Below are 22,122 nucleotides of genomic sequence, written 5' to 3' on the forward strand. Positions count from 1 at the left end.
GCAGAGCCAATGAGTAGGTAGAAAATGTATGGTCCTCCATTAATACACAAAATGGGGATTTGGCTCTTGTCAAAAGTTCATAGTTCCTCTATTGCTAAGAGGAATTGATCAGAACCAACATCTCTCTCTGGAGGAATAGGCTTATCTCAAGGAAAGTAGAGAAGCTTGAGATTGTAAGTAGTGCCTTGTGTCTCATGGATCGCAAGGCAAATTGTCTACAAGAAGAGTTTGGTAACACAATGGGGTGTGGAGCTTGAGGATTCATCATAGATTGACAAGGATATAGAATTGTTCATGGTCTAATTACAAAGCTAGACAAATCTAGCAGTTCAAGCAATGAGAAGTATGCCACAACATATTCATCAAATAATGTGATAGATTTTGTCTTCAATTTTACTATATAGTATTAAATGCTTATCATTGAATATTGGATCAATTGGTAGTCACAATATTTACATCAAATAAAGAGCTATATTTTGTATTCAATTTTACCTTGTAGCATTATACTTGAATTTTATATCTTAAACTCACTACTTATCATTGATGATTTAAAAAATTGGTTATCAAATTGTTTAACTTTGTAAAATATTTCAACATATTTTTCTACTATTTTTTACAAATACTATAAATTGAAATTTTCATTATATGTTTTGTAAGTGTTTTTCAAATATAAATATTTATATGATTTTTAATCATCCCCCTACCCTCCTCAAAGCTTTGGAAGAAAAAACTTCCCGTCTTTGATTGCAATGCACCTGGTACCTCATAACCTAAAACTCTGTAAGATATTGGTTTTTTGTATGTTAGATTGGGTTTATCGCCTACTTAGTGTACTGTAATGTGTGCAATACTATATCCACCCACTCAAATTAATTCACACTTTGTAAGATCAATGTCAAGTGCAACAAAGCCTTAGCCTCGACAAATATCTTGAAAAAATTGTGTAGCCAAGGAAAATTTGTATTGCATTCATTGAAAAGATGCGGACAATAAAAAATGGCTCATCTTAGTTGTATTCTTTATGATTCCATAGTTAATTAATGGTACATAACTACACGTTCTGCAAATTTGCATTTTATTTCATTTCCATGTGGGCCATTAAATCAAAGGAGTTCCTTAACATTTAAAAAACATGCAAATGTTATTTCACATCTTCATCTCCAGAGAATATCTAAACAAGTTTTCTCAAAATTGGCAACAAGGCCTCCTACGTGTTTTAACACAACCTGCCCTAGATTATATATTTTCAAAGCATGCATTAGATATCTTTTATATTCTTTGACACAGCAAGCTACGTGTATACCTATTCCACATGTATATTTAGGGCATCTAACTTCCTGCCCTAGATAATGGAGGGCCTTTGATTAATAACCAATCGAAAGAGCAATTCAACAAGAGGGAAAAAAGTGGAACTAGAATTGAATACTAGTGACGACATTGGAAAAGTTTGAACTGCCTAAAGATTAAGTAGACTTTACCACAAACTACTGGTTTGTGCTTGATCTCAAACCACTTCAAGCTATAACTCTAGCAATAGTATCTCAATAATGTGAGTTTTACCCACCCAATGTGCAAAATACAATACAAAGCATTTTATCCTCTCTTGAACAAGGAAGCTCCAAATGCTAAACAATGTAACAATTTTGATCATGTGAAGTGACCCCAAGGTTTACAATGCATACATGCAACTTAATTTTGGACACTATTCAGTTGAACAATGTGATTTGTTAGTAATCACATGGGGACTTACATTGTTCATTCATCGAAATCTATCAACTTTTCAGAGACAATTGAGTTTGGCAATGCAAGTGCTTTAACTACTTCTAATGAGGATCTTGAAACAAAGTACAAAATGGATGGGTTTAGAAATCTAAGCTAGCTCAACCAATGCAAGAGACTATTGATGATGATGTGAAACTAATCTGTCCTTGCTTTGTCAAATTAAACAACTATGCAAGGAGAGTGCTATCTGTTAAGGATGTGTAAATAATTTTCAAATAGCTTATACAAGTCAATGACAATAAAGCAATTGAAGTTAAAAGTGTTTTGCAATGAATTCAGCCTAACCTTGCACTACAACTTGGAAATAACAAGAAGCAAAAGGTATGTTCACATAAAGTTTCACCATGAATCAATAATAAAATCTTTCATCATCTACTCAACAAAAGCAAATCCTATCTAAGTGAGGAGTAGGAAACCATGCAACACTCTAAAATACCAAAATTATTTACCATGAATCAACAGAATATCCCTTTCAAATGAAATGAGCAAGCCTTATATAGAGGCCTCAAGTGCAATGGACAACTCAAATTAACTCAAGATGAACAACTAAGATTATTTAAAATAATCCTAATTAGGGTTTGCCTTAACTATCCCTACAAGAATTAAATGTTAACCAATGAGAAAATTTAATTAGTGGGAGTACATCAAATGTATTTTGCATACCAACTTGGAATAACTTGATTGGTTGAAGATGAGAGCATGCCACCCTAGCATGCTTACCTTGTAATCCCTATTTCAACTCTACTCAATCATCCTCCTTGTTTTGCAAATCTTCTCAAAAATGTTCTTGAAATTATTCTTGGCCTTATATCTTTACCTTGATCCTACTCCATGACTTGAACTTGTCAACCTTCATTGTCACTTGTTTGGGCTTGACCATGATGCTATCACTTGCATCGTTTGTTCACCATCATCTTCCATGCAACCGTTTTGTCCTTCAATGTCATGTCCCCATTTCTAGCCAATGAGTTTTGTTGCACCATTACCTGTTTTGCCTTGGTCACGATCAAAGCAATTTTTGGTCTAGGCAATTTCAGTTGTAGGCTAATCGAGATTGTTTTAGTGGGGTTTCCAAGCACTTACTATATTTAGTAAGTTAGCAGACTCATCATCCTTGGCATTTCAAGGTGGGACTAGACGGGTCTTGTAGAGAGATTTTTGGCGAGCAATCAGACATGCATATCCGAGTTCGTCTAATGGGAGATTTTAATGTCTGAAGATTTAACAGATTTATTATTTTATGACTATAACTTAAGCTCATATTGTTAATGTTATTTTATTATCTATGTGCACTTTGTTTCCTTAAGTAGGGGAAAAGGTTTTTATTTAAATAGGAAATAAAGTAACAAAAATGGGAATGCGAAGAGTCACTTGTTTGTTCTTAAAAGGGAAGATGGAGCTCATTTCCAGCATTTTTATGACTCAGATTTTAGTTTCTCTCTCGGAGAGTTATTTGGAAAGCTTCAACTCTCATCTATCCTTAAGACGGAAACCCTCGTGCCAGAAGACAATGGATGCAACCACATTGCCAATTGGAGACATTGCGCAAGTGTTTCACGTTGTATTCCAGGTTCAGCTTTCTATTGTCCAACCTTGTTGTAGCTTCTATATCTACGATTGGATTTATTAGTTATTTTACCGAAGAGCCTCAATGAAATATTATTTCTATTGGAGATTGAATGTAAAAACTATCTAAGACTCATTTTTATCTCTTAAGTTATGGGTTTTTGTTGATGCAATCTGAAATGCATTGTATGAAATTATTTATTAAAAATTTGAGTCTCTCATTCAAGGGTTTAAAGAAAATATCCGGTTAGAGATATTACAGTGGTATCAGAGCATCAAACCTGCCAGCCAGTGGAGTATATTTTCAGAAAGGTTTTATTAGTGCCGGTGTATTCAGCCAATGAGGGGCGTGCATTTCCATATCAAATATTTGAGAGTTACTGCACTGTTTAATTTCTTATATTTTTATCAGGTCTGGTGACATATTGAGCTCAAAGTTAAAGTTGTGGAACTATAATCTATTTAATTGTGAGCCACACATGACCAACAAAAAATAAGGTTGTTGGACAATTTTTTTGCTGTGACTAGTTTGATGCCAAAACATAATATTTTTTAAAGTAAACCCTCCTATTGGCCATGTATCTTCAAGTTTGGTGTTGATTAAAGTGGGACCACTCAAAATATGTGTGCATTTGGCCATGGTCTACAACAGAGTTTATAATATACGGGCATATCATTCAATTTATAAATAATCATGGGGCCCAATTTCTCCAGAACTTTCAAACTGATATAAAACGACCTGTGCACATTATTTGCCAAAACCTTGGAATGTATAAGATTGGGGATGATATTTCAGGAAGCCATTTTAATTGACTACAGAGACCTAAGAGCAAATTTATTAATCAAATGTCTCCTATATTTGTCAGGAATGACTATAGTTTGAGCCCAAAATATTTAAAGTTGCCAAAAATTTAATTTACGGGCTTTATAAAGTGAAGCCTTGCCATTTTTAAAGCATTAAACGTCAGGTGCAAAGTTGAACAAAACAATTGGAAGGAGACAATAACTATCAGATGCTTATTGATTCTAAACTTTGGCCAAAAATATATCTAAATTCTGGAGAATAAGTCTATCTATCAGGTGAAGCAGAACATTCATGTCGATGAATTTTTGCAGGTTATGAGCGTCAATTCTTTGGTCTTGGCAAAGTAAATGTCATTGAAGGCACAATGTCTTGATTTAGAGACAGAGATTAAAGGTCGCTAACTTCTGTTCGCACCAATCGAAGGGCTATGAGCTGAAGAACACGAAGTTTCTATGACTCAGCCATTCCCTGTGTTTGATGATTGAATATTCCTAAGCATTATTTATCTACAGATTTGAGCGATATATGCAACAGGACTGCTGGAGTATGTTGCACGAAATTACTGTTGGATTAATTTTTGTCAGGAGTTGATTCCTTCATGGATTTTGCATCTCATTTTATATATAGTCAGCTAACCCTTTACAGGGGGTTCAAACTATTGTGTCACTGTGGTTATGAATGCCACTTTGGCTCTGTGGTAGTCATACCACAGCTAGAGGTGTACCGTGACTCTAGCAAAGAATTTTTGACTCTGTGAACAGTGGCCTCTAGTTACCAAAACTCTTTGCATAGTGACAAATACTAAGACATTACCCAGACATTGATTTATTGCTTCTAGATAATACCAAAAGTTGGAGACCATCTTACAACTCAATCAAACAAGGAGTTGAGGCTTTGTTTGGCACTAGATATAGTTACCTGTGATATTTCTTTGTCAGCCTGTACTAAAGAATCTCTGGCAACGAGTGTCCAGATTTGGGATTGAAGAGTCTACTATCACTGTTGAGCTCTCAGGGAAGTTGAAGTCACAAGAAATCTCTAAAGATAACAGGAATAAATCTTATATGGATTGCATGCTCGGTGTGTATACTTGTAGTTCTTGTTGAAGAATACCTCTACTTTATGACTTAAAAGGTGATTGGGATTGCAGAAGTTAGGACTGAATTCCAGGGAGGGTGAATGAAGACTGCAATAATTGACGGTCAGTCTGCGTTTCCATTGAGATCAGTTTTGGATTAATGAATAAAATTGTGGTTGCAGTTTTAGACTGATATCTTTCATACAAGATTAATATAGATTAGGGACATTAATTTGAACATATTAAATTTAAGGTACAACAACAGTTTGGGGGAAATCACATGTGCTGAGACAAAGGTTATTATTAGTTGTTCTTATCAGTGGTCTCGTGCAGCAAGTTACCAGACCGATGCAATTGTTTGACAAAATCTCAGTGAATTAGAATGCAGGACAACACAGCATTAGTGCAGTAATTAGAACATTTACTTGGAGAGACTACTTGTATCAAGCTATGGGAAAGCTTGACAGTCAAGAGAAAGTTATAAAAAGTCTTGTTGAGAATCGAGATACAACAAGAGTTAACCCACCATTTCCAACTCGATTAAAAAACTGAAATACTCAGCATATATGATGAGTATAACAATCTTCCTCCACATGTTCAGAAAGACTTGTCTTTCATTGATTATTTGGACTTTCATCCAAAGCAACAAAACAAGACTGATATGGCAAAAAAGAAGTAGTACGAATTGGCCCAGGATCTTCTTGCAATAGACAGGTGCAAAAATGTATTTCTTCTAGAGATTGAATGTAATAACAATTTGAGACTCAATTTTATATGTTGTAGGTTTTTTTTCACGAAATCTGAAATGCATTGTAGGAAATTATTTGTTTAAAATTCTGAGTCTCATTTAAGGGTTTTCAGAAAATATCCAGTTAGGGGTATTAGTTTCAACCTTATTTGACTTCACTTATTCCATAAGAAGTGTATATTTGCTATTTTCTCATTGCCCTCGGTTGAGGTTTTCAACGCATTTGGATATACAACATTGATCATCTTAATGATGTTTTCTATATGGAAAACCAAATCATTTCACATGGCAAGGTGCAAGAAAGTCATCTCGTAATCCTTTCCCTCTACATTGTTGAAGTTATGATGTCCTCCTTCCTTCATGTTGCTTTTGATGTTGTACGATCTCTCCTTGCCCTTTGAATTTCCCTGCATATAGTTGTTCGCCTGATCATCATCTTTCACGACCATCTCCAATTCAGCTCCATGTATAAATCTTTGCAAAACAAGAGAAATAATGTGTATTAAAAGTAAACTGTTTCACAAGAAAAGAGTCAGTAAAACTTTGAATTGGAACTTGAAAGGAGTCAGCCTATGAGAACTCTTATAAATGATTTACAAGCTCTCATCCTAAAATCATTGATATCTTAATTGCAACCTATTGTTCTCACAAAATCAATTTCTGATTTTTTTAATTTAAGTTCTAATTTTCCAACTTTGAAATGCTTGACCCTTGAAGTTGCACCTTCCAACAATTCTAGGTTTTTACAAACCTTTATTTCATTGCATCTCATTTGAGCATTGTTGGCAAACAGATTTGTCACTTGAAAATGGCCCAATGGAGTGTATGTGGCAACTTGTTCACAACAGTTGGATAGGCTCTTGATATGTGGCCTTCCTCTGCGTTCAGAGGGGCAGCTCCCTCATATGACATAATTTTGAAGTTTTTCAAATAAAGATGAAATCAAACTTTAAAAGATCAATAGAAAGTCATTGATGACAAATGCACCACACGACTTGAAAGCTTTCCTAGACTAACTTAAATTGTTAATAACAACAATTAAGATCTACGCTTGAGAATTACCACTAGCACAATATTGATCCAAAGATCCATAAACATCTGCACAATACCATGAAAATGCTCACTGCAAAGAGAATCAACATTTTTAACAATTTAGATTTTGAAAGAAGAGAACTCGAATAGCGTTTTCCTTTATTTTCTTGCACCAAGAACCTAAGAGGAATTCTTGATTACAAAGATAAAATTTGTATGCACTTTCCAAATATTATCTTATCAACAAAATTCTAATCTAAGTGTTCTCCTATTCAAAAGTCCAGAAAGTCCCTTTACAAAGCCAAAAATGACTCCTTATATAGAGATGGAGGTTAAGAACTAGTCTTTCGTGGTTAATAACTACCTCCCAATTATGTGCTTTAGGAGAGGTTAATTAAACTCACAAACATTAACCTCACAAACATTAACCCAAAATCTATAATGCCACTAGTTGCAATAAATAATGAAATGCATGAACCCAACCCATAGCCTTTCTGAAGTAGCTCATCCAAACATATCACAATAATACCAACAAAAAAAAATTGGACAGTAATAAGGATGGCATTGCCAGCTCCAAGGTCCCAAATGTTACCATACATTCCTGAAAGCACGTATGCAACTGCTTCACCAATTGTGATCAGGACACCAAGTAACTTTTGGGCCCTATTCAAAAGTGCACAATCTTCTTGAACAATATTGTCCACTTCAATTATCTTTTATCCTACCAAAAGCTGCATCACTTAGCCTGAAGTCACGATAGGAGTAATGCCAAGCTCCATAACAGTTCCATGATCGGACGCCAGAATCACACGCATCCAATAGAATGGATCTGCCCCTGTAGCTGAATGTATACCATATAAAGGCAACTGGCTGCATACCAAAAATATAAATAGGGAGATTACAGTGTAAAGAACTTTCTCTCTAAAGGTAATTTTTCTTTTTGTTGTCTGAACTTCAAGCGAAATTGAGAGAAATGGCCTCACAAGATGTAAAACTCTAAATCCACCGCTTGGCATTTTTTTCTTCTAGGTAAATACCAAAATATTAAACTGATTATCTGTTGATCAGCCAAATCAATCGAAGTAACCAGAATATATGGTGCTCAGTGGATGTAATCGATCAAATCAGAGCCAACAATGAAAGCGTGGGAGAAAAAGCAATAGATCTCTCCTTACGTCATTGCTTGTCAAACTCTAAAGATTACATGTAGGTTATCACAAAAGGGAAACGTTGCAATTGTGATCTCTTCCCTTGTTTTATCTAGTATAGGTTATCTGGCCAACACGTCAACAATGTACTTAATTTCCTTACGGGCTAGACAAATCGGACGGCTTTTAAAGTCTCTTCCAAGTCCTTCTTCAAGATCGATCGGTGGATGTAATCGTTTTGCTCACGGTCAAAGAGATGCACTCAGATTAGTCGTGCCTTCACGAAAACTGGTAACACACAAAACTCCCTTCTATTCACATCACATCCACCAAACCCATATGTCATCGGAAAAAGAAAATGATTCTCGTAGCTATGCACATATTCATCAGGTGCTTCATTGGATTTTCCACATCACTGACTCTGCAACATTGTCATTTCACACCATCACTGCTTCAAGGGATGTTTTGTTCTTACAATATTATGTTCTTAAAAGAAGGGAAACGCTGCAATTGTGATCTCTTCCCTTGTTTTATCTAGTGTAGGTTATCAAGCCAGCACGTCGGCAATGTACTTAATTTCCTTACGGGCTAGACAGATTGGGCGGCTTTTAAAGTCTCTTCCAGGTCCTCCTTCAAGATCGACTAGTGGATGTAATCATTTTGCTCATGGTCAGAGAGATGCACTCAGATTAGTCGTGCCTTCACCAAAACCGGTAACACACAAAACTCCCTTCTATTCACATCACATCCACCAAACCCATATGTCATCGGGGAAAGAAAATGATTCTCGTATCTATGGACATATTCATTAGGTGCTTCATTGGATTTTCCGCATCACTGACTTTGCAACATTGTCATTTCACACCATCACTGCTCCAAGGGATGTTTTGTTCTTACAATATTATGTCAAGCATTAACAATGCATCCTTCATTTGTCACAATTGGTGCACAATATAATAAAGGACTTGCGATGATGACATTTTGTCATATAGTTAGCATGCAATCTAGACGAACTCCCTTCCTCATGGCTAGAACACAGAGTCTCCATTCTTAAAAAGTTCACATCTTAGCATCACTCTCTTATCAACTATAAAGTGTGTTTAATGAGATAGCTTGTCCATGATATGTTCGGTCAAATACATGCCATGTTCTCCCTTTATTCTGCCTTTCAACGTTTCAATTGGACTGAGAATCATATAAAAGAAACACTACACCCAAATTAGTGTAAATACTATGTTTACCTAAACTTCTACATTGGAGGATCTTGGAGGATGATAGTAAAGGTTATTGGATTAAAAACACCTGCCAGTATTGCACATATCTTGCAATCATGGTGATTCATAAAGTTGGGTTGTGTTCTAGAGTTTCTGAGCAATTCGCAGGCAATGCTAAGCCAATGTTGTCGAACATATTCAATTTGTTTGTTCAAGCATGTGCTTTGGTCATCCTGCTTGTTTCTCTTGAAGAAGCTTACTGGACAAGAGACCACATTCCCTTGCTCTACAGCTTTGAGACATTTAGTCAAACAATTAACATGCCTCTTTATTGTTGTGTCCACCACCGTTCTAAATACTCTGGGCTGGAAGAGAATAAAAGCTTGGTTAAACAAATTACATGCCTTGTCTATGGTCGGATTGGTCAATAAAATATTCTATCAACTTGTCATAGTGTGCTTTCTCCTCATCAGAGGTAGAGACCTGCAAATTTCATTGTTTCATTGCTTCCATACTTTGGTATGCATGAGAAATGAGATGCTCAATTCTGTAGAAATATCTCCTTTCTCGCATACACATGAGTTTTCATTATCACTAATCATGAGCCATTCACATACACAATCCTTCACCAGGTTAATAATTGTCTTTGAAACACGTATTTTAAGCCTCTAACCTTAACCTTTTTGGATGAGAGGTTAAGGTTAATGATTGGGTGGAAAATACGTGTTTTGGAAATTTATTTTAACCTTTTTAAGATTTTACGATGAAATACGTCTTTTGGAACCCGAACCTTAACCTTTTTTAGATGAGGTTAATGGTTGATGACTAGGAAGGAAATACATGTTTTGGGAACTTAACCTTTTTGATGGAGAGGTTAAGATTTTAAGATGAAACACGTATTTTGGGAGACTTCGTTAACCTTTGATAACTTGAGACTCAAGAGCCAGATTTCAAAAATTTGAAGTACTAGACAACGATAGAACAAGCCAAAGATATTTTAAAGGCAAAAATGCTTAAAAAGTTGAGGAGAAGCAATCATTTTAACCTTTAAAAAGAGGTGCATCCAAGGAGTAACCAGAGTTTGACATGACAAGGATTTTTTTTTAAAAATTCAAAGCAATTTTTAATATCCAGGCAACAAGCATAGTGGGATCACACTTAAATACTTGATTTCTACATCTTGTTTGTCTAACTTGCATGCTCTGCCTTGATCTTCTCTGCACTTGATTACTTTTGCCTTGCAAAATGTTGAATTGTGGTTTTAATGGGGGCATTTGATCTACCTCTATATGCCTCTCTTCCAATAACCATGTCCATTGGGGTTAGAGAGGGCCAACTTGCTCATTGGATTTCACTTATATAGTAATTTTACTTCCATTGTACTTCAAGTTCCTCTTCAATGGAGGATGAGTTTCTTCAAAAGGCATTTGAATTCAATCCAAAGAGAGGGCGGATTTCTAACCTTGATTAAGATTTGGACTTGGATCAATCTTCATTGTACATGGCCAATTCGAAAGTAGATTCAATATTCTTGCTTCATTTCAATTTCCATCTTAATGCCAAGCGGATTTCAACATGCAATTGGGAGTTTGTCCTAAAGGATGTTCGATTTTCAACCTTCCTAAGTTAATTTCAATGTGATCAACTCAAAAAAATCGTTGTGTTTTAAAACTTTCGTGGAACAATCAAAATTTCATCTTGTTTTTGGATTTTTACTTCAATGGCAAATTGAGATTCTCATCCTTGTTAGGAACATGCACAAGATCAAGTTGGAAATTAGACTTTGCTTAGGAATTTCATTTGATGTTGGGTGGGATGGTGATGAGCGTTGGGAATTTCCTTTTCTCAAGTTTGCCTGAAATTCAACACTTGTTGGGAAAAATACATGGGAATTGGGTCAAAATCCATGAAGTGTTTGAATTACTATTTAAAAAAAGGTTGGAAATTCATCATTTTAAAATCCTTCATTGCCGATTGATTTGCACTCCAAAATTCCTTCAAAATGCTTTCGGAAACTGTACAAGGACAAGTCCAAGACACTGATCAGAAAACTCATGCCCTCGAGGGCAACTTGACTAAGATTGAGCAAATTTTCCATGTTGCTAAGGCATGTCATAGGAGGTCAGAATTCCACCACTTGTTTGGAATTTTCATTGACACTAGTGTAATGTCCTCTTTTTTCAGTTTTTGGGACATTAGAAGTCAATTTAATTATTTAATAAAGTGATCTAATGACTTTAATGCAGCTTAAAGGAAAATTACTAAAGTCATTTTAATTTAAAGGGGATAATAAAGAGAAATAGAAAAGGAATTTAAAGAGAGAGTCAGAGGGAAAACAAAGAGTTACTGGGATGTGCTATTAAAGAACATTGAAAGGCTCATTCTCAACATGCTTGGTTTACACTTGATTATTGTTTTATCTTAAAGAATTTTGGGAAGCTTTGGCTTTTAGTTTTGAAAATCTTAGGATGGAAACCTTCAGGATTTCTCAATGGATTGGACGGAAACCCAATTCATCTTTGGAGGAAGATTTGCAACAGAGTTCACAGATGGGCAAATTTGTGAAATTTGCATCTAAAGACAAACTTGCAGTAATAGAGGTGTTTCATATCTGTTTGGAAAATGAGGTTGTAATGATTTACCAATTTCAATGGCTGTCTTCATATCTCTGATTCAGTCTGAAATCATATGATTTCCAATACAATTTGTTGGATAAAAAGATATCAGTTTGTATGTAAAATTTTGGTTATAAGTTCATGTGGAATACTTGGAAAATCTGGTGCAAATAGATATCTATAGGGGGAAATTTCAACAAGGAGCTGACTTCCCCACTTCCCATTCTTCTCAAGTGCTCAATCTCTCACATTCCCCATTTCCCATTCTTCTCAAGTGCTCAATCTCTCACACCTCATCAACATCTAAGAATCTCAAAAATCACTGCCAAGCTAAGACTAATCTGAGGAACTGCTAATCTACCAAGCAAAAGACGAGATCTCCATTTGCAATGGAACAATGATGTGAAAAAATAGCATGCCTGACATCTCCTGAGAAGACATCTAAAGTTCTCGAACTAGATTCCGTACCCTATTACTATTAAAATCAAGTATCCCAAATTCATAGATTACTGAGATCTTCCTAGGAACAGCCTTATGACCAACGTTTTAGACCCTGATTAAGCTTGAGTTATCAAAAGCCATGGCTTCTAAATTTTAATTAGTTTCCTTTATGATGGAGTTAAACAAAACTCAGTAACCAAATTATGCATGTCCCTCCAGTTCAATCAATTACTGAGTATAGACCATCAACAACACCACTCCATTGAAAAGAAAGCAAGAAAGCATATACCTTCACAAAATTAGTGAATGAAACTAATATGATTAAACTGAGGTGATAAAACTTGAAGTAACAAATATAGAAGTTTCTCGCGAAGGTGTTTTAAGAAAGAATTATACCATGAGTTTCAACAAAAAATCAACTATCTTAAGAGTATACTGTGGTATTCTGTAATTTTACTGTAAACACGAATCGAGCAAATAGAACTAGTAGACAGGTTGATGCTTACAAAAATTTACAGCAACAGTAAAGATGTGGTCACACAAAGAACTGATTATGATTCCATCAATTACCTAAATGGAATGCTTGGTCCATGATCAGATAAGATGGATACTATTGAAAGGATAAGCCTCTCGATAGGAATTGCTTCTGCATCCAGCGATAATGATGTGATGCGGGCAAAGTCAAAACATGCCTTCATTGGAAAAACAACAATAAATTTGCATCAGAAACATGCCAATACATATACAATCGATGAAGCTATACAGAAAATGTCTCTCTGTCACAAAAGTGACTTATTTGATTCATTGCACACCATAGGATACTAACATACCAACATTGTAAATAAATCTATCTGATGTCAAACAGCACATCATTTTAATACCAACATCATGAAGAGTTTGTGGGCATTAGAAGAAAATTAAGCTTACCCTTTGTAGTAAACCATCGCCATAACAGAGTAAACCACAACATTTGGAAATGAATGATGATGTAATAAGGCCTTCCACTTGAAACCTATTTTCAATCAGGCATCTATTCAGCAACATCAAAATCCAATTAGCAAATGGCTGCCACCGTGTGTCTCCTGTAATATCAATGAGAATAACTGGACTGTTTGGTGCCTTTGAGTGATCAGGAAGACCGCAGAAAGGTGCTGCAGCACTGCTGCTATAAACTTCTGAAAAAGACTTGCCAAAGCATGTAATTGACAAAGCAGTAGAAGCTGTGAAGTCTGATTCTGTGGCAAAGAATGATGCAACGGACAAAATGTCTGCCACGGTGTAATTAGAAATCAAGTTCAGATTTTTGGATCAAAAATATCTTCAAAACTAGGTATTTATTCATCTAAACAACAGGCACAAGAAAAAAACAAGATTATTTGTTAACATTATGAACCTACCTTCAATAACCAGCATAGCATCCAAAAAGAATTGACAATAAGCTCCACGGTCACCTGTGCTAAGCAAAGACAAAAGCGTAGCCGTGGTCTCAAAAAGCAAACTGTGGCGACCTCTGCAGAATGTGCAAATTTATATTCAGAAGCTATCCTAAATTGTTTCCCCAGCAAGAGAAGTAGATATAAAAACTCTTCATGCATATGCAAAAATGAAAGTGTCCATCAATTTTTTTCAAAGTAGAAATCATATACACTCTGCCAGGTTGCAAACAAATAGGGGTCTTCTCGAACCTTGAAAGATGCTAAACATTGGAAATAATATTTTTCTACTAAACCAGCGGTTTTTATATATTCATACTGACAAAGTTCTTTGCAAAAAGTTAAAAACTGTTTTACTGTGGGGTTTAAGGGTTGTTTAATATATTCATACCCTCAAATGTTTTTGCAAAACAATTATATTTGTGAGAGATATAAACCGTCAAAGACTAGACAGGCCACAAAACTACCGGAAAAAATCCAGGCTTTTGCAACTATAATAACAACAGGCACAGAATTTTTAGTACTTAATTTATTAATTAACATATTTTACGGAGTATATTTTAAATGTAATTTCCTTTCAGAATGCCATAATGCATCCCTTGCTAAACAGGCTAGTGGAAATAAGAAAAAAAACTTTATATTTTCTGGAATGCCCACAAATGAACAGGCGTAAGCTTTATTCTGATGGAGCATCAAAGTGAAACCCAAGGCCTGACGAGAAGGGGCCACAAAATCATATTAAATTATCTGAGCGAGGGTAACCTGGAGATATCTAGGAAATGATATAGCAGGAGCTAAGGCTCCTCTATTTGCCATGTAATAAGCCACTAGAAATTGATTAGATGCCACAGTTGAAGGAAATTCTAAGCATATTGCCACCGATCGAGAGGGATGCCAATCATGCAGAGTTGGGGTTACTACTCACAACATTGTTTCCTTGAGTAAGATTAACTTCAGTCTTATTATATGAGATGGAATTAAACAATAGATTTGGAATTGTGCCCATAGGCATGTTTTAGGATAAAGGACAACTTCATCAATGTTGAAAAAAGGTTTCAAATGGTTTGGAATATCTTTAAAACATTTTTGGCAGAGAGAGAGAATGTCATTCCAAAATTGCCGCTAGTTATCATTTGACGTCATAAATTCAGTTTATTGCAAAAGGGAAAAAAAAAATTGGCATCAAAAGTGGAATTTGATTGTATACTTGAATTCCTCTGAAAAACAATGCAGTTTTGAAAAATAAGGACCATGTTTTGGGTCTATATGCAGAAGTTATGACTTCTGGAAAATTTAAATATGGGAAGACTGACAGAGCAGTGGATTTGTTTCCATCACAATACAAATTCTTCACAAAATGGTGACAACACATCTTTGGTGGGAAAATGCATTTGTCACTCTAAATAGAAGCTACTTTTTTCTGTGCAATCATGCAAATCCAGATGTTCAAGATTTCTGACTTTTCACTTCCTCTTCTTTGAAGGCCGATTCAGCTTCCAAAGGGCACGTGAGACTGCTTTAACATAAGTTCCAATTTAGTGTGTTAAGACTTCGGTTTTGGTTCTCTTGGTTGGAAGCTGTAGAGTGAGATTTCAATGGAATTTCTTGTAGTTTATGAGTTTTATGGAAAAAGAGTAGAAAATCTTGTTGAGAAAATGGAATTGGTCAAGGCAAGAGCATTTCAGCGTTATTGTCTTATGAAAGACTTCTCGGAGATACAGCTTCAGGAGATTTTTTTTCCCAATTTGAAAGATACAAATATTCTATTTTTTTATTAAAAACATCGAAGGGTCCTCAATTTGAAGGGAAAAACATTGAGGAGTCAAGAGTGAAGACAATGAAGGGTCAAGACAACAAAGGGCCTTCACTTTGTAATGGCATGACAATGAAGAGTCAAGGCAATGTTTATATTCTTTAAGAAGGAATTCACTGATATATATAATGATATTCTTTGCTGAGTGATTGTATAAATAGGGTAATTTCATTTATTGTCTGTAGTTCACAGGGTTGATGATCATTGCTTCAGTCTTGACCTAGTTTAGGCATATTGTAAATCTGTCTGCTGCCTTTTCATTAATAAAATGATTCTTGTATGGCTGGGTTTTTTTCCATTCAAGTTAGAGGGTTTTCGCAGGATTATTTGTTGTGTCTTTTGTTCATTTATTTATTTTGTGTGTTGTTTATCTTATTTCTAATTATAAAAAACCATTATGATATCAGAGCAGGTTGGATAACAGCAAATAAGGGCATTCAAGTTTGCTTATTTTTTCTTTGAATGTTGGGCACCATTCTTTTGGAATGCAACATGTGACTCAGAGGTAGTGTGTCTCTTGCACGGCCCTCTTTCTGTTCTCCAATTTGGCTATCCTCTACCATTATTCTCCTCGGATGTTTTTTTGGGTGTTCTGGTCTCCTAGGATGATCCACCTTCATCTTCCTATGCTTGGTGACTCAGCAAATAGGAATGCTTTTATGCTCTTATTTGTTGTAGCCTGTTGGTGTCGCAGTGAGAGCGATACCCTAGCACAGTGGCATGCCTGCTGGAGAGCTATGGCGATAAGTGTTACTCCAAGGGGCAAAAATAAGCTTTGTAAGATTCGATATTGGCAACAAGAGCTGCATTTTGGCCGTGGCCAGGCATCACGGTATTGATGCTGTGTTGAATGATAAAATCATTGCGAGAGACTCCTGCTGTTGTTTGTTTCAGCAAGAACAGCTGCTTTTCAGCACAATGGGGGCATCTTCAATGCTTATGACTTTCAAGAGCACAGGTCCCAGGTTCTTGCTAGCCTGTTTTCTTTATAGAACTAATCCCTCTATGGCATAGTTTTACTTGCAAATTGTAATTGAAGCCAGAAAATATTCTTATGTTTGAACATATTTTGTGGAGGATTTATATCTGCTGTAGAAAGTCTGATGGTTTAATATTTGATGTGAATCCCCTGTTAATGACCATACTATACGGACTAAAGCCATTTTAATATGTTTGCCATCCAATGTTTTAATATTTGTATTTGTCGTGAAAGAATATTTCATCAAGCTTAAATCATCCAGAGTTATAATGTGAAGGGGCAATTATTCTAAAAGCTAAGGCAGATATTTAATTAATTCATGCCTCCTGATTGATTGGGTTCTCACCACCAAAAGAAATCTCTCTGTTGTGTCTGGTCTCTGTTGAAGATGTTAATTTGAAGAGGCAATATATTTGTCATGGATGATATCAAATACTGATGCATTCCATTCCAAGAAGTGTCACTAGAGAATATTTTGTTTATGAAGCAGTTCGTGTCTAGTGCAATTGAGTAAACTGAAGGAAGGGAGGGAGTTAGCAACTTTTCTGTCCAGAATATCTTTGCAGTTGCTACAGTTGTTTATTTGCTTTCCTTCTATAGACTAGCAAGCACAGAGTTATACTTTCACCATATTCTTCTAGTTCGATTGGGATTTCAATTGATTATCTACCCTTTTCCAGTTCTCCCTAGATGCCCCGACTCACCTCCTTCCTTCCCGTCATGAGTTGAATGGGATTGTCAGGGTAGATATCTACAAGCAGTACATTTACACAACTTAGTTACCCCTACGGGGAGTCTCCAGCCGATGATGGCCTTCTACGCTGAGCACTACATGGACATTCAGGACAGGATCATTGTTCACCCCTGGTACCTCACTCACCATTAGACCCATGCCCATCGCATCTCCTTGGACTCTTTTAGGGTGGGCTCAAATCAGTATCGCATTCAGATAGACCATCAGATTACCAGAAAGGATAGGATTTCCCACCTTTGCTCTCTTGGGGAGGTGGAGTCCAAGACACATATTGTCTTTCAGTGCCCCATTTATTACGAGATCGAGAGGAGATTTTACTGCTTGTTTAGAGGATGTCGAAGCCTATTCTCCTTTTTCAAAATTCAAATACACTGACCAACGGTGCCTTTCACTTTATTTACAAGAAGCCATGTGGCTCCAAATCCACACTCTTGAGTCTCAGTGCCCTTCGGGACAGGACCTGAACTAGTTCATCACCTCCTTCACTCTTTTGCCTCCTGCCTAGGGCCAGAGAATGCTTGGTCGTCCCTCTGCTTCTCAGAGCCACACTAAATCTGTAAGACCTTGCAATGGTTACACTCGACAGCTCTGCCCTACCTCTAACAATTCTTCGAGGCAATCCAGGACATGTGCTCGTCTTTGCCTCAGGCCTTATCCTTCGATTCTTGGTTACTCCTCACCTGTGAAAAGTACTTAGGCTCTTCTTGCCTCTTGTTTTGTCTCCTTCTTTTTTGATTTCTTGTATTGTTCTTTCCACGAACACCATTTGGTGTTCCCACTGCTAGCTACGACCTCCTTGTGTTTCTGCAGTCCCTTAGATTTGTCTGTGGTCTCCTGTTGGAGATTAATAAATTTATCTTATCTTATCTTCTTGTTACTTCTTCATATCTTCTCATTGTGCCTTTGATCAACAACAACTTTCTGTCCACATAGATTCCATTCTGGAGACATTGTTCGACAAATCAAGCAAGAAACAAATTACAAAGCCATTGTTAAGCACGACTAGGAAGCCACTATTGAGGTTAGCAGTTCTATATCTGTTATTATTCAACCTTTGTCACCGTCGTTAAGTGCATACAGATTGTGCGCAAGCCTCTTATTGGAGAAGATCATATGATATTTGAGGTGATGTAGAAATTGGTGTTTCTTTGTGGAAGGAATAGATTGGAGCATGCTCCATTTCTAAGCAATTCATTATTACACACTTGCGACAACATGTGTGTGTATTTATTATATATTATTGAAGCAACTACAACATGGAAATGGGCAAGGTTTGAAGCATATATTGGGTATCTTGCTGGACAAATCTGTAGATTAAGTCCTATTATCAAATCTAACATTGTGACTATAGAGTTTATAGTTTAAATTGGGATGTTATATTTGAGTATTATAGATCTGCAATGATATTATCTGAAATTGTTATCATTTATATAATTTGATGTTTTGCCCAAATATTCTAATGGAAACTACCTTCTATTGTTAGGTTTTGATATTTATGACACAAACTTTCTAATATTGGCAATTGGAAATTAAATTGAAGATAAAGACACTACAATGGAATAGTTCAAGATTTAAAGAACCGACATTATTAAGGAAACCTTGGCAGAATCAAGAGAGTTGCCACTTTGGCCATTTGCGTTGTGTTTACTACTGTATCAATTGTTGGAGATGGAAGCCAAGGTCCCATCAATAGATGCACTGAATGCTCATTTGAGTAAGTTCTGGTCAAGAATTTACAAATAGTAGGCTTGTATCTGGATGTGATTGCAATCTATGGGTTCTTACCTTGTATTGGGCAAAGCATGTCCATTATATTGCTTGGCTTAGAATTAGAGGAAGTGATGTGAACCAGAGGCCATCAGGGAAACCAATCAAAGAGGTCATGCACTGGAGAATGTGATGAAGACAAGACTGGAGAATACTAATAATTACTTAAAGGGAGAGCTTGATGAGCTAAAAAGGGAGGGTTTTTTTAGGCTCAAGAAGATTCAAAGGGAGTTTGAGCAACATAGGGAGGGTGTCAAGTCCTTTGTAGAGGATCAATAAGCTCGTGAAGCAATGTGGCTTCGAAAACTCCTTATTTGATCAAACGTTGGAGCCAACTATAATTGACAGTGATAATCAAAGCTGTGAGAATGTTGCCCTTGCTGAGAGGGAGTCTGAACATCAGTTGCTCTTATTGTGTGCTAAAATGCATATTTCTCTGAGGCTGAGAAATAAGAGGTGAAAGCCCCTGAAGATATGTTGCTCTTCAATGCATTTCTTTGAGATGGAGAAATATGAGATAAAAGACCTTGAAGAGATGTTGCTCTTTAATGTACATTGCTCCAAGACAAGAAATATGAGGTGAGAGCCCTTGAGAGATGTTGTTTTTCCACATGTAGGAGAAGCAATGGTGGACATCATGAAGAGAAATTCAATGACAACATCACATTGAGTGATTTTGTGATGACAACTTATGTATACTTCTTTCCACACATGGGAGTAGCCATGGTGGATGTAATGTTGAGAGATGATGACATCACGTTGAGTGAATCTATGATGAGAGCTTGTGTATATGTTTATTTCCACACATGGGAGTAGCCATGGTGGACATCATGATGTTATCATGTTGAGAGATTTTGTGATAAAAAAACTTCCACAAATGAGTGTACACATTGTGTGTGTCATGTTGAGAGATTCCATGACATGGATATCTAGAAAGATACCTCCCTCCCTAAGAGGAAGTAATGGAGATATAGCTTCAAGGGATATATTTCTCCCAATTTGAAATATATAAATAATCTACTCTTTTATTAAAGACATCAAAGGGTCCTCAATTTGAAGGGACAAGTCATTGAAGAGTCAAGAGTCAAGACAAAGAAGGGTCAAGCCAACAAGGGGTCTACACTTTGTAACAGCAAGACAGAGAAGGGTCAAGGCAATGTTTTAGATTCTTTAGGAAGGAATTTGCTGAGTGATTATATAAAAAGGGTACACTTTTCATTTATTATCTATAGATCATAGGGATGATGATCATTGTTTCAGTCTTGGCCTAGTTTTGGACATACTGTAAATCTGTCTACTGCTCTTTCATTAATAAATGATTCTTGTGTGGCTGGGTTTTTTCCCCTCAAGTTGGAGGATTTCTCAGGATAATTTGTTGTGCCTTTTGTTCATTTCTTTTGTGTGCTGTTTATCTTATTTCTGATTATAAAAAACCAGCAACCTTAAGGGCCAAAGATCATTTGTTCAAGCCATTTTAAGCACAGATGCATTTGACTCAAAAAATTTAGGGGGTTTTCACTACAACAAAATTTTCCATGGTATACTTGTTCCATTTGTATTTAAATTCATCATACTGCTTCTTATTCTTAATCAATCTGCTTAAATTTGTCAGTTGTTGTTCTCACATTATAAGACTAAAAAACGTCCCTTATTGACAAACTATAAAGGAAGCTCCCTATTGTTTAAGGATCAGTAAACTGGCATATTATTTTGATTGGTCTCAAAATTAAAGCTACAGAAGACATTAAAGAGAAAAAAAATATCAATCCATCCAATGCTGTTGATCATCATTATCAGAAATGATCATGATGAAGGGTAATTGATACTTAAAATTCCAAAGGAAGCTCTGATTGTGTGTTAATGCACCTTGTGAGATTTGATGGAATGGATATAGCATGTCAAGGCATTCATTGCATCGGGTTTAGTGATGTATTCATATGCTCAGCAATTGTGATCGTCCCATTTCTATACTTTTTTATATTGCCTTTTAATTTGTCCACTTATCTGATATACAGCGTGTGCCAGTTCTAACCTGAGTAACCAAATTCAAGTGCATCTGAGGGTTCTTTGTCTCAGTGTATATTTCCAAAGGGTGTTCCTTCAGGTTGCTCTTCAAGGTACATTCTCTTTCATTAATAGCTTTTCCTCAGAGCTCATTATGATGTCTGCTGGTACCAGCCCTGAAAAGTGACAAAATTGTGGCATAAGAATCCAGTGGTAAGAGATGGGCAATGCAAAGCATAGGTAAACGTTAGTGGCTGGATAGCAGATAGATTGTAGACCAACAAGCTAGTAACAATTAACAGAGGGAGCGGACTAAAATGTTACCAAGTCGAGTCTAAATCTTGACTGCGAGACATACATAAAGGGGAAATGGAATGTGGCAGAGGGTGGACTAAGGATATAAACTAATGGACATAAATTAATGAAGAAACTTCTAGGCAAAAGTTTTAGAGTAGATTAAAAACACTGGTATCGGAATCTGACTCTCCAAATCAGTTAGAATGAGGCACGAACGTGATTGTTTGGACAAGGCTAGATACCAAATTCCAGTCAGAAGAGAAAGCACCATGGAATATCTAGCATCAAGCAGTAACTTTCCTTTCTTATTTTTAACAGCATGTAATATCCCGAACCAGAATATTTACTAAACTTTCCATTCAGCAATATATTCAGAAATAAAACATTGCAGATCTTTTCCGCCACAACCGAAACCAGTAGAAATTCTAATAGATATTTAATCAACTTCTTCTTAAATATAATATCCAGACTCAACATAGGCAGATATAATATGATGTAACAATAAACCAGCAGATTCTCCACAAGAAAATAATCATCTTTCCAAGATATTGGTAAGCACATGCAAAACACCTGAATTCATGTCTCCACAGACAATGGGTTTGCATCCACTGTCTACTGACACGAGGGGCTACATCCTCATACTAAC

At 36.1% G+C, this 22,122-nt stretch overlaps 1 protein-coding gene across 3 annotated transcripts in view; it reads right to left on the reverse strand.

The window, feature by feature from the left end:
* ATR (Ataxia telangiectasia-mutated and RAD3-like protein) overlaps positions 1 to 22,122 on the reverse strand; it is a 64,387-nt gene that overhangs the window by 36,551 nt on the left and 5,714 nt on the right. For all 3 annotated transcript variants that reach the window (XR_016363887.1, XR_016363888.1, XM_089825601.1), the window contains exons 3-5: positions 13,827 to 13,939; positions 13,357 to 13,697; positions 13,000 to 13,121 (exon numbers count right to left, since the gene is read on the reverse strand). Coding sequence is in view for 1 of the 3 variants with exons in the window: in XM_089825601.1 (XP_089681727.1) it covers positions 13,000 to 13,121; positions 13,357 to 13,697; positions 13,827 to 13,939 (576 nt within the window). In the remaining 2 variants the exon portion in view is untranslated. The remainder of the gene's footprint in view (positions 1 to 12,999; positions 13,122 to 13,356; positions 13,698 to 13,826; positions 13,940 to 22,122) is intronic.

This window comes from Cupressus sempervirens, chromosome 4, assembly GCF_028749045.1.
Source record: "Cupressus sempervirens isolate cs-2001-9-10 chromosome 4, ASM2874904v1, whole genome shotgun sequence".
In the NCBI taxonomy this organism is placed as follows: Eukaryota; Viridiplantae; Streptophyta; class Pinopsida; order Cupressales; family Cupressaceae; genus Cupressus; species Cupressus sempervirens.